Below are 21778 nucleotides of genomic sequence, written 5' to 3' on the forward strand. Positions count from 1 at the left end.
CTCGTTCCTTATTTCTCGTCACACAACAAAAAAACGCTGAGCTCTCCGCTGGCTGCTTTTCGCAAGAGCTCGAAAATGCTCCCGCGGTGGTCGGACTGCGATCGCTTTTCGAATCCTAGGAAAACAGATATGGTCGATAAAAACGAATTTTCTTGGTGCAATTACACTCACTTTGCTGTCGCGCGAGTTTTTTTACGATGACTCAGTCGCTGGCTCGTTATTGCAATACGTCCGGAAATATCTTTTCGTCTTACTGAGAAAACTACTAGGATTTCATGGGCTCTATTCGTTAAGTTGATTCTCGTATTTTGTTTATTCAACCCTTCGAAGAAAAGTGAGGAATTGAGATGAAGATAAATAAACAAATCGAAAAAATTGATTCTGCATTTCACTTCCACGCGAATGGCCGTAACGTTTTAATGAATTTTCGATTTCATTGATACATTAAATTGCAATAATTTGAATCGAGAGCTTCGAATTCAATGAATTGAACAAATTCATCGAACTAATCGAAATGGAAAGAAATTTTGGACAAACGAATATTTGTCCATCCTCGTTTTTCGCGCCATTGGGTCACGAACGCGACTCGACGATCAAGGGAAGCTGAAACTCATGCCACGTAAGTCTCGACCGGCGCATGATTCTAAATTTGGAATCGTGGCTCACTGAAACGGGATGCACATTAACGTGGAAGACCAAAAGAGAAACAAAAATGGCGAATAAAAGCGAGTGTTTTAAGGATCCGGTGTTATATGAAATTCACTTCTTTCACTCGTTCCTACACCCATAAAAATTCCTCTCCATTTTCTAACGCGCTTTCAAGATGCTCTCGAGGAGTAAAAAATGTTCTTTGTCTGCTTAAAAGCTTATAAAAGTTTCGTTCGAAAAGCGCACCTTTGCCAAATAACTTTTTACATACGATCAAAGTTTTATTGAAAAACTCCTTCAAATTATTTAATCACGAGATTTTACTTACTTTTTTATCGATCCCGTTCCAATTATAACCTCTCGATTCTCTGGTTCACAGACGTCGCTCCTCGACGATATCCAACTGCCCCGAACCGTCGATCCAACCGGAATTCGTGACGTCGAGCTCGTGAATTCGAGAACGTAAAAAAATGAAATCGAGCTCATAAATGAACAAATAAAACTTAATTTTATTCAAAAAATGTATTTCGAAAGCCTCGATTATTCATGCGCATTGTGGTCAACGTACGAAGTGAGCCTGGCGTGAAGGAATTTTATTTTATTCATTGCACTTATCGCACCTCTACGAATTAACTGGATTATAAGAAGAAATGATTCATGAAAAATCACCAATCGACGCGCAAAACATTATCTTCAGTAGAATTTTTCGTTTGGTCCATTCATTCAAAAAACCAAATAAGTTCGAACCCCAAAAACGGGGTTTGAAAACTCGTGTTTTTAGCACCTGCCAAAAGCGGTGAAAATCGTTCTTGCTCTTCGAATAGCTTGTTGCATGTTTCTCGAGAGAAAATTTCAATGGACTCGGGTGTTGATGCCACAGCAAGTCTCACGACCGCTGTCCGTAAACTCAACAAAATAAACCGACCAAATGACCAAATGCGGGAGAGAAGTGTGAAGGAATTTTGAAAATTTCTCATTTTTTGACGTCATTTCGAAATCGTTAATTATCCATCAGCATTATGATTGATCCATAAAGTTAGCCTGGCGTAACGAGAGCGTAGCGCGTGCGTTTCCTTAACAGTGAAAGTAAAAGTTAGCTGGTCGGTGTTTAGAGGCAGCTCGCGCGGTTCGTTCGTTTACTCACTCGTGCTTGGTACTTCGTGACGTATTAGTACCGATATACATGACAAAGGCCCCTTTGCCCGTCTCTCTATCCTTCGCCATATTTGCGAAGCCACAAGATGGAGGTATCGTGGTGGGAAAAGTATTTGGTGTATCGAGTCTCTGCCCCGTTATCGATTTCAAATACTTTAAATGACTTGCGGTCTTTCTGCAAACTCACGAAAGAGAATCATTGAGTGTACGAACCTCTGAGGCGATGACTAAGCTCGATATTCGATCGTGTTCTTTAATAACGATGCAGCGAATGAATTTATTGCAGCAAATTGTAATTTGCTCAGTGGGCACGGAGGGTAGAAATAATAATTCGTCATGGTCTTTGAACGAGTGTAGATCAGCTGATTTTTTATGGTTTTTAATGGAATCAAGAATTCGGAAGATTCATGAGTTCCTATTGACGATTTGGTTCAGCCGAATGATGATAAATTGAGGCTGTTTTTGGTGGGAGCCTAATTTTTTGGGGATTCGAAACGACTGATGATTCGGGAGGAATAAATCAACCTCCAGAAGGCTCGTTTCTTTGCATTTCGAAATGGGAGCTGACGGACTCACCCTTTGCACTATTTGTCTGCTTAACAGACGTCGTCCGGGTATCTTGGTCTCCTCCAATTTCCGCAATTCCCATGCATCGTAAAAGTAATTTTGATCCTGCTACGAACGGAGTTTCTTTCACGGAGATTTTCGATCTACGCGGCTTGTTATTTCTACGACCCTCTTTTTGCTCCTCCTGTTTCCTCGCATGGGAAAATTGCGTGTCTCGATGAACGAATACGTGCACGGATGCATTCGCGCGTGTGCTGGAGCGACGGCAGATGGAAATGGCACATGGGCCATTTGGGTGACTTCGGACCACCTTTCCTCCCGTCACTGAATTTCAATGGGGGAACATTTTCCCTCCTTCCGATTGACCCGCCGCTTCTTCATCAAAAAGCATCGTTTTTCTTTCGCTTCGACTACAATTTTCCACCGTTTCTCAACAAATCGTTCTCGCATATTTTTTCAAAGTAGCGTGTTTTCCCAGCTACGATTACTCGGCCATTAAACGGCGCAAAGAAACCGAATAGCACTGTGAATTCCAAGAGTCGACTAAATCGATATGCGAGAACGAATCGAAATGATTCGGCTGGAAATTTCTTCGCCGAAAAATTTTACAGCGCAACGTCCTATCAGAAAAGTGTGCACGATTCCTTCGGACAAAATAATCCCAAAATATCGAAGAATATGATTCCCTCAGCTGTGTAATTTTCGACGAAGAATTTTCCAGTCTCTTCACCCATGCTGTGCGTTTGCAGTCGAAATCATTGAAGCCTTCTCGAAAAAATGCGATTTCCGTCGCCTCGGAATTGCGCCATTAATTTTATAAATTTGCTTCCAAATTATTCCGCACGTGTATAAAAATTCTTTTGCGTGGGTGCTAACTGTTGCGCCTAGAAATGTACACATCGATGTGAAATGATGTACGGCGACGTGGAGAGTGGAGGATCAACGAATAAGAGAAAGAGAGAGAGAGAGAGAGGAATCGAAGAAAGTATGGGGCGAATGAGGATGAGCGAGAGGCGAGATAAGTGAAGAGAAGATGAAGGCAATGGGGCGCCAAGAGTAAAGTCCGTGGTGGAGTGTAAAGGGAATAGAGCAGGAAGAGTGAAATGCTTCAGCCCCCCTCCGCTTCGTGTGTGCTGCGACATTCGAGCTGGCGCGGGTTCGAACGAAATTTTACTGCTGTAGTTACTCAGTCGTACGCCGGGTGCGCAACGAGTAAGACGTCTGACTCGCGTCGCACCATCATCGAGGCTAAATAAAAACACAAATCGAGCGAAAACAAGTAGCCGATTTTACTGACGAGTCTGTCAAGCGAGACGAGAGGAGAGTCTTTCGGGGACTGAACAAGTCGAAAGGAAAGTTCAACGATTGAAGGGGTGCAACGGGGCGAACGAATCATCGAAAAGTTAACAATTTCATGTACCTTCGGAGCTCGAAAGTCCCGCCAAAGTTTACGTGTCAAATGAAGTTTTTCGCTTAAAGATTTCAACTCATTTCGGAGTATAAAACCCGACGAATTTTTGTGCACCCGATTATCGAAACTGCGTCGTACGTTCCCTCGTTTTTTTGACGTGCGAACACGAGGGGATGCAAATCGAAAAAAATACACCGAAAAGGATAATTGATTGATTCGAATCGTGATGTTTCCTCCCGGCTTCGAGTCTGCAGGCACAGTGCACACGCGAGAACGCCGATTGTAACTTGAGAAGTTATACACTTGCGTCGAGTGCATACAGCTCTGCCACGAGCCAATATATTTATATGCACGCATTCGTATAATTATATACATGAATTTATAAACACATAACAACGTGGAGTAGCCAACTAACCTGGGCTAAGAGAAACAAAATGAGATCGGAAGTGTCGGCACAGTGCGATGCTTAAAAAAAGTCCCTCGAACCGGACAGCAATTAAACTTTTTTCGGAGCATTCGCCATCGGAATAATCAGTCGATCTGAGCTGAAACGGAAGCAGAGATTTCGAAATATTCTTGGATAAAAAAGCGTTTCGCGAGCACGTTTTTTCGTCGTTGAATCAATGACAGTGGAACAGGAATGAAAAAGTATTGAGAAGATTGCAGAAACTGCAGGGCACGAAAAGAGTTTTCTATTTTGAGCTGATAAGAAAAAATGAATTGTGATTCGTATTCAGTGATTGTTTATTGAAAGTGGAAAACAAGTGTTAAAAACGTGAGTGATATTTCAAATCGTCGTTCCTCCATTCGAACGATCATGAAGGGAAGAAACGGAGGATCGAGAGCAATCATGATTCACTTTGGAGATTGAGACCGATCTTCACTCGCTCGTTTTTACTTTTGACATCCTTCCTGTCTCTTTTTTATTCGGAAGTGATAAAGCAAAAACGAGAGTTAGCCAGGATGATGATGGCACCGCCGCAGGTCGTGGGTGTTCTGTTGAAAAAGCCCGGACAACACAATAACCCACGTGCACCTCCGTTGGATCCTCAGGAAACCAAGATACGCGGTACGTCTTCGGGCATTAAAAAACAAACACGTTTTTCCAAAACATTTTTAATCGCGATATAAAACCGTTGACTCGTTAACGCATTTTAATTTGACAAACAGTCTTGATTAGCGAGATTCTAATGAGGTTCATCGTTAGGTCATTTCTTTGGGATTGATTAGCATTGAATCAATGACTTTCATTTCGCTTGATTCGAATACAAAGAAGTTTGTTACCCGGATAAAGAATTTTTTTCAAATTTTAAACAAATTTGTTTTGGCCGAATTTCTTTTTGCTCTAATGAAATTGCGAGACGATTATTATACTTTCGTGAAACAACGTGTTGCTGCATGCATCGAATTATTGGCCATTTCGCGTATAAATTTACCTAAAAGTTTAGCGTGCGTTGTTGTAGTCTGGCTGCTGTTACTGGTAAATGTCATTGAAGTTTGTGCGACGATGTTATACAATGGAATTCCGAAACAAAGCCTTTGCACGTAGAATAGAGCACCGATATCGCATTGTTTTCGTATCAATGTGAGCTCTACGTATCGGAAATCTGATGGTAATGTTCGACGAGTTCGACAGGTACACGAGTGACGAGAATAAATACACGAGAACGTTTTCATCGTGTCGAATGAGCGATCATCGTAAAAGTCAGGCTAAAATTGATTCTGGCATATTCAATTCCATGCTTGTCTCGAACAAGGTGCTTTGGGTGTTGAAAAAAAACCTGGATACGAAAAATAGAGTCGGGGGAGTAAATTATTAAACATGAAAAACAATAATATTTTGACAATTTGACGTTCGAATGATTTTCGTTGACATAATCAGAAAAAAATGATAGAGTCTCTTCGACGAACGATGCGAAAATGCATTCGAACGATAAAATACGATAGTATTATTAAACAGTGTTTAACGAAGGTCGAAAATTCAAATAAAAATTCTTCAAAAATCTTCACCATTCGTTAATTGCGAAATAATTCAAAATGGGACTCCCCGAACGTCAATGAATTGTCACACCACGTACGAGGTCGATTAAACTTTGAAAAGCCTGTACAGAAACGAAGTCAATGTAAACCGAAAGCGTCATTATGCTTGTTATGATTGAATGAGAGCAGTTGTTACAACATCTCGGTTGTAACGAACGTTCGAGGGTGACCACAATCGAGATCGTGCGTCGCTTTTTCGCGTTGCCTATCTTCTTCGTAACGTCTACTGACGGGCGGAATATATTCGATGATAAATCACGAAAGGTATTGAGTGTTTGACGTCAGGTACGTCGAGGAGTTGCAAGTTAGGGATGACGTAATAGACAAATGTGTGGACAACTGTCAATTTCGAGATTAAAATTGATCGAGAATGTACGCATTATCAAAAAAATAGGTGACGAGTCCCCGAAGATCAATTGGCGTTTAGAAAAATCGTGCACACGACAATCACCTGACGCAGGCTTCGTATTTTCTATACCTACAGCTTTCCCGTTTCGATGTTTCGTGCAAAAAAGTCGACCGATACTTTTCCCAAAGTTGTCCCCGAGCCCATCGCGTTGGGTTTCTCCTCAGGAGCTTTTAATTCAATGGTGCTGTCATTGAGAGCCTGGAAAAGCGTTTTATTCGAAACACGCGTGTTGGGGTAAACGCGCGACAGAATTCCGCGCCTCTCTCACATACATTCGCACGTACATGTCGATTAAAAATTCACGCTCGTAATCCGGTATCTGGGCTACAGTACCGAGCAATCTGGTAACGGGATAGTCTTATATACGTGGTTTTATTATTGCGCTCGTCGTGCGGCAACGAAAATGAGACGGCGAGAAAAAGAGACTCGCAGCGATGGTGGGAGCGAGGGCCGAAGGGGGGATCGAAACAAACCGACCAGGTAAAGAGAAGTGGCCAAAGGGGAAGAGCGGGTGAGACGAAAGTACGACGTTCACCTGCTGCCTTGCGAGAGAGCCCGGTGCTGTTCCCTCAGCCGCAATAATGCTTCGTCGTCACACCTTTAACCGATATACTTTACTCTTATTTGGACGCTGCCTCTGGCATTGAAATAACGTGACCCAATATGCTTCGACGATTGTCCAACGGAGAATCGGAGCTTCCGATTTTCGGTGATGGCAACACCCCCTCATTTGACGGATCTGAACTGATTGTGGGCCCAATTTCAATTAATTTGCTCTGAGTTTTTATAACTTTCGAATGATCCGGCCGGACGGGCAGAACCGCTGGAGTTTGGGGCTTCGTCGTGATCAGCTGGATTGCGAAGAATTTTTCTAAAGTCCAGGAAGAAAGAAGAACCGGAGACAGACATTTTTTTTCAGACGGAAATTCTTCACTGGCCGTCCTCCAGTTTTTCCAACTGCACAAACACATTTCCGGTTTTCATTTCACTACTCGAGCGAACGAACCCTTTATTTAGAGTGATGCTTTACATAACTTATGTGCGCTCGAACGTGCGCATGTATTCCTCGAGGATTCTGATCCAATTTTACGATCGACTTCCGGGCTCCGTGAAGCTCCCGGAGGGGATCCGACGTCACGTCAGGGCCTTTCTGCTTCTCGTGCCCTACTGTTTTATTCAGTGTGTATATTCAGGGAAGTTTTTTCTTCATTGCTTCTAAAGAATTGCAGCTGTGATCTCTGCGCTCGAGAAGAATTTATACAATCAGAAGTAAAATTGGTGAAACTACACGTTTTTCCACACATTTTTACCATGGAATTTTCTCTTATTTACAAAATCTTCTAGTTTTTAGAATAACAACTGCGAGAAAAAAGCACGCAACTGTGATAGGTTTTTAACTACCTCACACGTGATTAATGATACGCAGTTTGTTAAGGTAGACATGCCCGTAGTATTGTATCAAATGGGTGTCTAAATTGGGTCGATTTTTACTTCCTAATTAAAAATATTATCACTCTCAATCAATGTCAGAGTTATTAATTCAAAACTGTACATAAATTTTGTCAACTTATTTTTTGGTGAATGAAATTACAAGCCATTGATTCGTCAGGGTTCCATCACTGACTGAACCCAAAATTTCATTCATCCCTGACTAAAGTACTATGGTTTTTTATGTAAAAAATCGCTTCAGAAAGCGCAGAGGGAAATGGATCAAGAAAAAAGTGTTAATAAAAAGACAGAAGGCTGTGACAGGAATGGACCAAGCCAAGAAGAAAGAAAATGCCAAAATAAGCAAATGTGAGGTTACGAGTGCTCATTTTACCGATTTCGTTAAATCTTTAACGTAATATCCTTATTACTAGTAAGACAGTCGTCTCGAATTTTTCCCCAGACCTTCGTTATATACTTTATTGCGTACTTTTTCATCAAATTTGGAAGAAGCGTTCGTTCGTTATACGGAAAGATGAACGATTTTTGACGCATGTGTGTTTTTCTTCATATTTAAAGACATTTATAAACCAATAAGAGGAACCCTTTAAAATTTGATATGTGTGTGAGACGACTAGCCATTTAAACTCTGTGTAAATTTCAAGACTTTCTTACGAAAATCGTTTCGTGCATGAGCTACCTTAATTCATCCACTGCTTTAAAATATCCGGTGAAAATGACTTTTTGAACGTTTACCTCTTGCCCAACGAGAAGTCGTGCCTCGGACATGTCTCTCGACGCGAGTTTTGTTCGATTGCTTGTTTTTTCTATTTAGATTTTTAGCCTCGTTCCATTCTTCCTTTCACGTCGTCGCAAATATTAACGAAACATTAGTCACACCCCATTGCAGCGCGCGCGGCACTCAGCACTGTAAATGCGAGCGATGCTGGAGAGCGCTCGCAACAGGCCCAGTTTTTCTTTATCTTTGTTCACGGGCGCGCGAGAACGATGAAAAAGATGGACGTTTGAAAAGAGCCACATGTGTGAGGTCCTCTAGAAATGAAGAATTGAGAGAGGAAAGAAAAAAAACGTTGCAGAGACTCACACGTGGTCGCTTGATGCTTTTTAACAATGGTGAAAGATTGAGAAAGATGCAACGTTCTCTTATTTGCGATTTTTATATACGATTAAATTTAGATTACATGCAGGCGCTACTCGCCAAGAGAAAATATTTTTTTCTCAGAGTTTTATAGTATCAAGGACTTTCCATTATGTTAAGTAATTTCATAGTTTTTTTGCAGTGCACGTTGACGAAGTTGTTTTAATTGAAACAAGAGCACGATGCTTTTGATTTATTTATGGCTGAGAAGCCTGAAAAGCTCTTTCCCTGGATTCGACTGAACGCTTCGGAGCTTTTCAAGGCGGACCGAAGATTTTTAATTGTTTGAATTTATTCTTCAACATTATTATTCCACGTTTTTTTGCAGTCTCGTATTTTCGTAATGAGCATCGACTCGACACAATGCTACAATTTTTCCAACGCAGGCAAGCATAGTTTGACGACACTCGCGATCGATCAAATCGCATTGCGTTGGATACACTCGTGATAAAATCCTTCTCGATTTAACGCTGGAATGTCGCTTGCGACTTTAGCGCTGCTCGAGAGCCAGCAATTTGTGCCGGTCGGATCGTTACCGTCGAATTAATCTCGATACCAATTATTGCTAATTGGAAAAAACGCAGTTACGAGGTTTGATAATAAAACCGTTTTTTCTCTCTCATTGCACGTCCAGTTCGGGAAAAGGGGAAGCAAACGAATCATCTGTTGAAAATTCGTGCTCATTTGTCAGCAATATTTTCGCCATTTCGATGTGCTTTGGATGAACAAATTGATTTCGCGATAGCGTCACGGACGAATAGAAGTGTGCGATACAACGATTGTCAAACATCCCAAGCGGACACGTCGAGCGAGTTCCATTCGATGAATCAGTTGTGCTATCAACTCTCGTTATCTGTTTCCCTGTCTGTTATTGACGCCTTCGTTTTTGCTATCATTTCCTATATGGAGAGTTTAACTCTCGTGTGCCAATATTGTAAAGACCAATTATGAGTGTTTTCTTACTCCCAATAACACTTTTGACGGGAATTAACATATCTTGAACGAGCTCCGAAACACACGTATGGAGAGGCGAAAAATTACGGTTATCTTATCTCTGCATAAATAAATCAGCAGGCGAAAATGTATTTTTTTTCTCGTGCGGTGACGAGCTGCAATTCGTGATATTATTATGGGAGAAAAATTGAATTTTCCTATAAATTAAATAATATTTGTTCCAAGTAGACACTTTTTGCTGAGTATTTAGTAAATTTTGACGTCCTGTTTTCAATATTTACTGTTATAAAACTGAAAATTCCTCAAAATACTCAAAATTTTGCAGTGAACTTCGCACTAGATATTGCCATTTAATTCTCTCCGTGAAGTTTCATCTAAAACGAACATCAACATTATTGATTTTGTAAAAGTTTGCCTGAAAAACGTCAAAATGGAGTAAAAAAAACTTTGGAGGAAAGAAGTGAGCTGATCATTTTATTTATAATTTCTTGAATTATTTCTTCCAGACGAAGATTTTGTTGCTTTCGAATGAATATCGCTGATGGTTTTGTCAAGGATTGAAACTTTCTCAAGAAAAGTCAGCGACGAGTCTCAGTCGCAGATTGTAATATCGAAGGAAAAAGGGTCGGTAATGGATGAAGCGATGTTTGTGGTTAAATAAACGAAATAACGTGATTTAGGGGATCGAGATGCAGGACTGGAGTATCATGGCGGTTTCACATACGCATCCACACTCGAGTGCCACGAGATCTTTGCCGAGGCGCTTAAACGTCCGCAATTACGAATGCGCACGTCGTACACTCTCGACCCCTTAAGCCGGCTTTTCTATAGATTCGTTTAGGCTCCTTTTCCCCTTCTCTTTCTCCGTTCCATCTCGTTTGGCATCAGCAACATACTAGATCACACACGTATACGTATGTATACAAACTTACCTCCCGATATTTGAATCTACAGGGTGTCCGACCGAGGAATATTCAAATATGGAAAATCGAGCCGAGCTTTGGTTGTGGAAGGGAAAATTTGGATGCTCTTTTCCTCGGATCGTTGCCTCGTATCGTAACGATCATCAGCGTGCTTTTCACGACGTCCGCAGTGACTTTGGATTTTCCATTTTGATGATTAGATCGACCCTGCCAAGTGGTATCTCGCCAACACGAAATCTCGTCAAAATTCGGATCTTCTGCACTCCCGAATGGACCCCCTCCTACAAATTCGAGCCCCAATTTCGGAGGGTGGTTCACCGATTTCGGTAAAATGCCATCGGACACCCTGTACGTACGTGAAACCCTAACACTTGACGAGCAATAGTAAAGCAAGAGGACTCCAGAAGATATTGCTCGTGTGGTAAAACGTGCACGTATATACAGCAGTGTCAAAGTGTACAGCTCGTTGGTACTTTGCTGGGTTCTGGTTATACCGGTAAACCAGTTGTCTCGTGTGTGCGTGCTAGCTTCCCAGTGAAAAGTGGTTGTGAAAATGCCTTGACTGCGCGCGCGGAGAAACGACTGCGATGCCCCTTTTCGACGATCCTTTACCGCAACTCCACCACGTCTTCTCGACTCTCCTCCTCTCTATCGTAGATCTAGAAACTCGACTGTACGCTGGATTAATTTTCTACGCGACCCTGTACATTTTCAGCTTATGGGTATAGACCTGGGACGTGCCTTCTCGATTGATCGCTTTTTTACTTCTTCCAAACCCAATTGGTTTACGAACGGTGGACTAATCTTCCATCGCTTTTGGTCCGTGGAACGAGCTGCTGGCTGGAACACGATGTGGCGACGGTTCTTCCATTTATACCGCCGTTTTCGTCCGGCCGAGTCAGCTCATCGTGAAAGTAAGATGACTTTTATTAAAAATTGTCAAGACTCGCGAGAAAGCATGCGAAAGAAATGACACAGCGCACGATATCGTTCCAGCCGAGCCAACAAATTGATAATTAAGAGCGGCCGACGCACAGTCTGGACTTGATCTCGATTAATGCATTGCGGAGTCGCGCCAGACTCAAGTGGGTGTAATTAAACGCCTTTGCGTTCTATCTCGTCGAGGTTCGCATGAAAACTACCAGTCGCTAAAAGTTTCGCTGGATGTACTGGCCCGACGAAAATGCAAATGGATTAATGCCTAGACGATGAATAATGGAGAGGAAGGGACGTGTCAGAATATTTTTCTTCGGCAAGCGACGACTTTAAAATTGTGGAGAAATACATCCTCGAGGCTTGTCCGTGGGGCATATCAGTGCTGGGAAATAAGGATAAATAAAGCACGGATATGTGCGAGATGGAAGATTAGAGAACGGAGACAATGGGGGAGACGGAGACGGAGGGAAAGAGGCAAAGGAACGGAATAAAGTGCCGACAGAAATCGAAGTGATGGACGTGCGGATGATCAACAAAGGCTTCGTTTGAGGCATCAATTCATCGGGAATGTCAGTACAAGCTCGTGTCGATTCACTGTTTGATTAAACGTTGAATTAACTACCGAAGTACGCGCTTTCAAGCGAAGTGGAATTCGAAATTGAGCTTATCACTTAAATCCGTACTTCAAAGCCCAGCCGCGGTATCGCGCCGGAATTTTCAATTCAATAGAGACGAAGCATCGGTTTTAAGTTAAAAGTGAATTAGTTCGACGTTTTTTTCGGACCCAGCTGGCCAGAAGAGTTTTAATCCAACGGATAAAATCCACCGGACCAAATAAACATTTGCCCAAAATTACACCCTTCTCACGCGGATTCGTCGCGTCACTAAAATCTCAATTTTCCGCTTACAGTTTTTTCGTGAGTCCTTTTGCTTGTGGCGGGAAGAAAATAAAGGCCCCGAAGGCGAAGTAACGTTGTGCATTTTTGGGCCACCCTAATTTTCTAAAGGAGACAATGGCAGGAAGGTTTGAGGATTCGCACAGGGCGAGAGTCGACGATCGGGAAAAGTGTGACAGAAAAAAGGGGGACGCGGCGAACGAGGACACGAGGACAAGGGAGAAAGGGATTAGGTGTTTTGATACTGCATTCTTAATTCGATTCCGGCTTTTTTCTGCTCTTCCGCTGTGGTGTTGCGTCCTTGAATTGTAACGTAGATGGCTCCCCCTTAACGGGGAAGACGTTGCCCCTGGAGAAGGCAATTTGCGGCCGGTTGACTAGTCGAAATATTCTCATGATATTCACCAAGTCCTCTGATCTCGTCACGGGAGAAACCCAGTGAAGAATGAAGTTTTTCAGAATCGAAAATTCAGGGGCTGGTAGCCATGAGAAAAAAGCGCGGAGCGAGGACCAACTTTTCCAGAGTGTTTTGCGCTCATCAGAGTTGAGACATTTTCCAGGTTACCGAGGCTACTCTCGAGTCGGTAGACTCTCTCGGATTGGTCAATGGGGCATTTGGCCCCAACGAGCAAGCACTGCGGGAAAAGAGGAAAGGGAGGTCAGGGCGTTGCACCGCCGCTGGTGACCCAGAGTCCCCCATGGCCTGAGGCAAACTCCATAGCAACTTGGCCGCTATACACAGTAGCTCCGAAAGATATGAGAGTTGAACAGAGCGAGCGGCGTTCGGTCTTCAATGCCGGGGAAATCGCCTCGAGCCGCGCGCGGTCTCCTCTTCTTTCATTTTCTCTTGATCTTTCACTCGCTCGATACTGCAACGCGTCACGCGTCTTTCTTTGAGGACCAATTACTTTTCACTCTTGATTTCCTCCAGGCACTCGCATTTCCAGTCAAATTATCCTTTGCATTCCGATATTGGTCTCCTTTTCTCCCAGCAGCAGCGGAGCTGATCAAATAATTATTCCAATCATGAAAATTCACTGCGCTCGCGAATTCAATCTGGATCCGAGTTGTCTCCGGTTCATTCAAAACAATTCATCGAATCAATCATTCAATCTTATTAGAGAGTTGAACAAAAAAATTCAGTATTTGTGTTTTGTTTTGCACAGAACGATAATTGCTCGTCATAAATAATGAATTTTCAAGTCGATAACTCTCGCGCCACTTTTTCATCGGGCACTCCGTTTCTGAATCAATTTATTCTTGTTCTGCCACATTTCCTTGCAGCTGAGTGGAATTAATCCAGGGTAGAAATTCAGAGCGCAGCACGAGGTCATTAACTCAATGGATTAGGCATGATTAAGAGTCGATCGAGAGATCCAGTGGTAAAAAAAACACATTAAAAGAAACTGTTCGCTGGAGAGAGTAAATTATAGATTTACGATTGGCAAATTGGATCCATGTAATCGCGTTTCTCTCCTCGCCCCTCTCTTGCAGCCTCCCATCTCCTCCAGTATTTTTATCTTCCTTTCTTCTCCCCCCCCCCCTCCCCCCCCCCTCGCCCCGTTGCTTTTCTCCCTCTCTCTTTTTATTAAGTATTTTTTTCAACTTTTCGGAGTTTCTGGGTTAACTAGCCAGTACTGACATTCCGCTACGTCTCGAGATAAGTGGAACGTCGCAAGTGTGTTGGTTGTCACGTTGGTGAACGCGCTCATGCCTCTCTCGCATCGTATTCTCCGAGTGTCTCGACACAGTGTGTTCTTTTATACACCAGCCTCGCATATTTATTTCTTCGCGCGCGTTCCTCTATCTTCCTTTTTATTAATTTCGTTCGAAATATTCGGATGAAAATAGGACTCGAAAAGCCCATTTAATAATTGTATTCTCTCGTGTAATGTTATTCCATTGCTTTCAGTGGACGGTCGAGAGATGTGTCTAAATTCTGAGGATTCACGTGAATATAAAAAGTATTGAGGCCTTCGGGGATATTTTAAATCGCAATGAAATTCAGAGTAATTGAAATAACTGCAAAATACGTTTCGCCTACTGTTCAATTCGTCGTCCACCTTCATCGCTCAATAAAGCGTCGGAATTGGATTCAAATGGACAGAACTGTTGAGTCGTAAATTGGATGGAACTTTGAGCGCATTTTTCTTGTCGCACAAACAGGCTAATAGACCTAGAGAAAAGTGATAGGCACATGAATACATACTAAAGAGTGATTCGTTATGCTGATTGGGCGAGTTAAATTACTCGGTCGGGAGGACACGCTCGAAGGGATTGCTGCAGAGTTCCCGAGCCATGCTCGCTGTGCTCGACGAGTAACTGTGCGATCACTGGCTGTGGAGAGGCCGCACGATATATTCGGATCATTTAGCACCGCCCTCTCTTTCCCATAATTATTCAGTGAATCTTAGAATAATAAATATCGTGGGAGAAAGCTTGAAAAATGTAAAAATCACAGAGCAGTACGCCTGGAGGGAATGTCGGAAAATATTTAGCTATAATCTGCCATTGGGTTTGTGCAGTCACATGCGTTCGACGTCGATTCACAGGGGCAGGGACTCTTCTGAACTGTGCAAACATCAGGAGACTAATGAAGATGATGGATTCACGAGAATTCGTTAAAAATCGAATTCATCATTTGTCGAGCTTTCCCTCTGTTCGTTCATCCATTGAAATATCGAAAAAACTCTCCCTCCTGAGGCCCCGCGGTGCGAGAGACCTTTTTTCATGCAACGCAACACCTGTCAGCAGCCTCGTCTCTGTTGTATCTAAGCACACAACCGGATGTAGACGTTACGAAGTGAAAGTTCGAGGGAAAAAACATAATGAAAGAGTCCAAGGGTCGCCCAACCCACACCCTATTAACAAATATATATATACGTAGAGGTTTTTCTAGCTAATAAGATTGCTGGGAGCAGGGGTTAAGAGGATTGTGGAAAAAGCCAAGCCTACGACTCTCCACTCGTAAAATCTATAACGAAATTTACTTTGGGCGTTTCGTCCTTCTTCGCGAGACCATGAAAATCGTACGTTCTGACTCCATCCCTCGGAGCTCGACTTTGATTGAAGTCCATTTGCTTTTTTCGAACCCTTGACGAGAACGTTTTTTCGCCTCCTCACGAACTCCTCGTACTTTTCATTTATCTTCGTCATGCTCCCTCGGATACTAACGAACACAGGCACACGGACACACACGCGCATATTTCAGCCGGCCCAACGGCTCTCCTTTCCATACTATAAACATAAACTACGCTGAAAACGGGTGGTACTTTTTGCCACGCAGGAATAAATAGTGACTCGCGAGCAGGGTAGTCTTTACGGACTCAATTAGACGCCTTGACGCCAGGCATCTTACTCTCGAGCGGGTTTCTCTTCGAAGAATATAATCCACACCCGTAGCTCGAACCAACCCCTGTCGCTCGAGCGGCAATATCGCCGGAGGGCATCCACCAAAGGCGTTAAATAGTCTCAACCGTCTTGGCGAATAACTGGTAGCGGCCAAGTGTCGAAGCGGTGCTTGAAAGAAATATTTGTGATCCTGATCGAACGAACGAAGCGTTCTGGCTCGCATGGGGCAAAAAAAATGGAGAACCGATGGAAAAGGACGAAAACGGAGTTAATAAATGGATGGAATGAGTCAATTTGCGTGCAAGTTGTCTCATTTTGTAGCAAATTGAATATTCCATCAAACGCTCAACTGATATTCATGAGCGAATTCTCACGAACGTTAATTCTCGATCGCGGCCAAGACTTTTCGACGATCGTGAAGGACCTCAAGGGCATCGCTCGTTCAGAGATTTCGAGATTACTTTGTGTACCGAGGGCTTCGCTAAATGGCGGATAAGCTGTGCCAGCTGTTGCGTAATGGCTCCTCGATGAAAAGCCTGGCGTTATCACCGCGATCTTTTGGGACCCTCCCTGATTCGGAGGCAGTTTCAATTGAAGAGAGCGTTTTCGATGGAAGATTGAGACGTACAAGTAATTCACGCTCGTCTTACCGGGGCCCTAAAGTCGGGCGAACAAAGTGGTGATTCACGATTTTGCTGGTGCAAGCCTCCCAATCGGGGAGTAGTGCCTCGCGAGGTCAACGTGTTTGAAGATTACCCGAAGGCTCGGCCCCGCGGTTCGCGGGCTCCGCTCCGAAATCCCAGAGTCCCGCTTTGTTGGGGAAACTCGAAAGTTCGAGTAAATAAAAATGGATGCGGGGAAAGAGCGGACTCGGCGAGCCAAGACGCCGAATAAGTTGCAGATCGCACGAAAGCAGCCCGGCTGGGGTCGCACTTCATTCAAGAGCACCGATTTTTCCAAGCCTCCAGGAAAAAAGTTCGAGTACCGGTTATCCGAGACGAGGTGGCTCGGATGAATGAGTCTTCCGAATGGGAGATACCCGCTTCGCCGAATTGCCCACCGGCGAGCGTGCGCATCCTTTCATCGCGCGGCTTTGTCGCTGCTTTTTTCTCTGCGATGTCCCGAGAGGGAAGAACGAAAAAATGTAATTCCGGTGACGGGACGTGGCCGGAAGATGGGATTTCGGTCGACGATCCTAGCGAAAGTGAAAACCTGCACGAATCGATGTTTACGTGGCGCGGCTCTCGTGGAGGATCGACGAAGGGTGGATCGTGCGGAATGGGCGGAGCGAAAGGACCACCTTGTAGCGATGTGCGAATCGCTCGCTGTTCCGGCGTTTCCAAATCTTTTTTTCCTCCGGAACATTCAAACTCGTCGCGTCCCTCTTCGAGTGAGTTTTTTCCTCATTTTTTTCGAGATCCCAGTCCGGCTGGCCATTTCGAAGAATGTTTTATCCTCAGGAGCAAGTTTCGAGGCTGCTCACAGCTTAGGCTCGCGATCTCAGAATGCTACTGAAAACGGAAAAAAACTATCGGAAATAATGAAAGCGCGACAATGCCTCGAGGCTCTTCTTTGTCGCCGGAGCATTATCTGTGGAAAAAGCCTACGCGACAATGACCCCGCGCATTATTCTCTGGACCGTAGCATCCGCAGCTCAACGACGAGAGACAATCGTCCCTACACGAGGACTCTCCTCGAACAGGATCCATGAGTTTGCGAGGTGCGAAAATCTTTCGACGGACAAGCTCTCCCAACGGGGGCTACAAAAGTAGCGAGTACCGGATCGAGAGAGCTCGAGTGCTCTAGTAAGAGATTCTTTTTAAGGACACGTAGTTAAAGGGATGAAAGGGGTTTGAGTTTCTGCGGAGGGGGTTGAAGGAGACGAGGCTGGAGGATGGAAGAGACGGCGACCGGAGAGACGGGGAGTGAAGAAAAGGAGGAAACTTCCAACCTTGCTCTCACTTCATTTGGTTGTTTTCTCTAGCAGCATTTTTTTCGATCCACACGAGGGCGCGTTTCCATCCCCATTCTTATCGCTCAACTTCTCTACATCCAAAACTGTGTGGGTTCACTCGCAGAGCGTGTTTCCATTGAGAAACAACGAGAAACTTCGACACAAAAGCCACAAATGTGTTGCTCCAAATAAAATGATACAATGCAAGATATCGGAGACGTAAAAGCTGCTCGGGACAGAGGGAAAAGCCTGTAAAAACAAACACTGCAGGCTATTTTGTGACTGCTGCCAGACGCTCGCTTTTCATATCCAATTTCACTCTGTCCAATATACGTTTGGGATATTTAAGGATGTTTTCCACACATGCTGTCACGCCACCGTCTTGTTCGATCGGAATAGCAGCAGCTACCTTTTTCATAAAGATCGAAAAGATGAGGCTTTTGTTGGAATTTTTGGAAACTTTCATTTCCAACGATAATTACAAAATATTAAGGACGGAAAAATTCAGTAGAAATGACATTTTGCCAGCAGGTTTTCCGACCAATTGACGTTTTGCATTTTCCCGTGAAACGAATTTTTCTGATTGGTTCAATCGTGTATAAAACTGTCCATCGTTTGAATAATGGGCTGGAGAATTTTTCACAGCATTCCATTGAAAAGGTTTCTCTACAAAAGGTCGCTGAGTCGTTGAGACTTGGTCGCATCAGCGAGTACCAAAACTCTACGAAATGTTTGCTGCTGGGAACCTACGAGTAAAACAACTTCAAGTAACGTTACACCGTGAAGCAGCCGCCAGACCTCACTTCACTTATCTCAACCCGCTTCACTCGCAGGGATTAGGGATTGTAATTTTTCTGCTAGCGAGTTGTGTACTCGAATTGCAACCCCAAAGGGACTTCTCTCTATGCGGTACTTGTATAATTCGAAATTTATGGTCTCGCCTCTAACCCCTTACCTCCTGTATGCAAAAACACACACAAAGGGGAAACTTGTAACACATCGAAAGGTGGATCGCGTCAACGAAACGTGTTGCGGATGAAATTCATTCCAGTCAACCTTCCAAGACCCTCCCAGATCCACGTGAGGTGTGAACATTGAATATTTCAAAAATATTTACAGACTTCTCTCGTTTTTTTTCAACCAACTGTTGTGCGAATTCCAACTGGGTTTACCAATATTTTAAAATAAGACTTCTGACGAATAATTCGAAAAATCTGACAGTACCAAAAATCCGCTAACTTGATTCGCTTTTTCTGCTCTCTTCTCTCATTTTTTTCAACCAACTTTTGTACGAACTCCAACTTGATTTAATGGAATAAATTCGGAATATTAATGGAATAAATAAATTAAAATGGAATAGAAGCCAATTGAAAATTCAAAAGAAATCGGCTCAATATAAGCGGGTATTTGTGCATAGGATATTTTGGAGACTGCACCAGTCGATTGATTCGTTCGTCACGAAGCAGCAGCCGGAAATAGAGAAGTGAGAGGAGTTGAAAGACCGATAATTCACGAGCGAGAGGGTGTGAATGGGGAGAGGGAGGGAGGGGACGAGAGGTAGTGAGAGCTTCTCCCGTTTGGATAGCGTCATCGAAGTCGATCGACACGCCAGCAGAGGCGCGGCTTGTATTGCTACTGTAGGCAACCAACGTCGCACGCTAACGATTTTCGATAACGACAACCATGCTGCATGCTATATGGCGTTTTGTCACGAACGTGTCCGAAAATCCTTACTCATGGGATACCTGGAAGGAAAATTAGCTTCAGCTGAAACTTTGAGTTTTTAGCACGTTAAAAAAAAAACGTTTTGACTTGAGGAACGTTGTTGATCATTTTTATAATTTACACATTTATTGTGCGATGTATTAACGAAATTCGACAGCAATACGCAGTGATGCACTTAAGAAAATCATTAAGGCGGTTCATGCACGAAACGATTTTCTTAAGAAAGTCTTGAAATTTACACAGAGTTTAAATGGCTAGTCGACTGACCCACATATCAAATTTTAAAGAGTTCGTCTTATTGGTTATTCAGATAAATGTGTGATAAATGTGGAGTTTCGGTACAGAAGTCAAAATATTAAGAAATTGATCCAATTTGGTGATAATGTTCTTCAACATCAAGTGCGAAAACACAATTTTTTTCAAAATTTTCTTCTACTTAGTTATCGAGTAATTACGCATTAAAGCAGATTTCTTATGCCCGGAATGTATACCTATATATATGGAAACGCTATGCTTATACACGTAAACTTTAGTGATCAATTACTCGATAAATGTGTAGAAGAAAAATCTTAAAAATTGTCTTGTCAAATTTGGCACTAAAGCATATGTTCACCAAATTTTATAAAATTATAAACTTTTTGAAATTTTTTATGTTTTTAGCATGGTTTAGCATGGCAACATTGCATCGCCTGTACCGAAACTCCTTAAATATGAAACAAAACACACAGGGTTATAGGGACTATGCGTAAAAAATCGCTTATCTTTCCATATAAGGAATGAACGCTTCTTACGAAGTTTACGAAAAAGTATACACAGTAACAATGAAATATATAACGAAGGTTTGGGAAAAAATTCGAGACGATTGTCTTACTAGTAATAAAGATATATTGCATTAAAGATCGAACGAAATTGGTAAAATGAGCACTTGGATAACCTCACATTTGCTTATTTCAGCATTTTGTTTCTTCTTGGTTCGGGCCATTCCTGTCATAGCCTTCTGTCTTTTTATTAACACTTTTTTCTTGATCCATTTCTTTTATATAAAAAACAATAGTATTTTAGCCAGGGACGAATGGAATTTCGAGTTCAGTCAGTGACGGACCCCCGATTAATTAATGGTTTGTAATTCCATTGGCCAAAAATAAGCTGAAAAAATGGATTTACGATTTCGAATGAATAACTCTGACATTAATTCAAAGTGGTGATATCTTTAACTAGGGAGTAAAAATCGATCCAATTTGGGCATCCATAAAATACGAGCCTTCAGGCATAATCTACCTTAAAGTTAATTAAATAATGAAATGCTGACACGAACATTTTTTTTCTATTGGATTTCACGTTACGGTAGTCAATTCTCGGATAGCACGCTTCTGTAAACGTGGTCACTGTGTCATATGGAAATTAAATGAGGCTTAACGCACGACAGTTTGGGACGATAAAAGAGAAAGAGAGATAAAGAATGATGGAGAATAAAGTTAGATGCGAACGTTTGCGGACGACCAAAATATCCGGGCATGACATTTTCGATGCCCCGCCCTCGTGGAGACCCAAGATCTGAGTCTTCCCGTGATGGTTCAACGGATTCGTGAAGCAGAAGTAGCGTCTCTTACGTCATACCGAAAAGGGCCGTCGTTAATGTGAGCGTGTGAGGTCAATGAGACATTCCTTTGTTCAATGAATATTCAAAATCCTTGTACCCAAATTTGTTCATCCCTCATTTAATATTTTCTATCGTCCCACGAACTAAATTCGCCTCTCGAAAAGGATTTTTCGTTAATTTAACCGCTTCCTAATTGCCCAAAGTGTTTAGTCATGGCCCGAAATGGAGCATCGTTTTTCCCTGCCTCCGTGTCCCGCCTTTTTGGCCAAATTTTCGACTCACTCCCCTTCACAAATTGGCTATTTTTGGACAAATCATTCACGGGGCCAAAGATTTCAATGATTATTAGTAACATTGAAAAATGTTTGGAAATCATGAGTCATCGTTGAATTACCAGACACTGGATTGTCCGTTGAATTTTGAGCAGGGAATTTTCATTCACTGGCTAAAGACGCGGAGCTTACGAATTTATTTTCGAGCCTTTCAGTTCTCAGCTTCTCCGAGTTCCTTTAGGGACATTTTCAATGGCTCCGTCTGCCCTCCTACCTCATGTATCGTGTTACGCACCCGCAGATCGAAGAGAGTCAACGCCCCCCAATGTTCTGTGGTCATTCAACGGGTC

The 21778-nt window shown here is 42.9% G+C and overlaps 1 protein-coding gene across 1 annotated transcript in view; it reads left to right on the plus strand.

The window, feature by feature from the left end:
* The first annotated feature begins 3574 nt into the window (after positions 1-3574).
* Positions 3575-21778, plus strand: part of LOC122414028 (uncharacterized protein DDB_G0287625-like) — a 35557-nt gene continuing 17353 nt past the window's right edge. Inside the window, exon 1 of the mRNA XM_043424791.1 lies at positions 3575-4850. Coding sequence (XP_043280726.1) covers positions 4745-4850 — 106 coding nt within the window. The 5' untranslated portion in view covers positions 3575-4744. The remainder of the gene's footprint in view (positions 4851-21778) is intronic.

The sequence above is a fragment of the Venturia canescens genome, chromosome 7 (assembly GCF_019457755.1).
Source record: "Venturia canescens isolate UGA chromosome 7, ASM1945775v1, whole genome shotgun sequence".
Classification (NCBI taxonomy): domain Eukaryota; kingdom Metazoa; phylum Arthropoda; class Insecta; order Hymenoptera; family Ichneumonidae; genus Venturia; species Venturia canescens.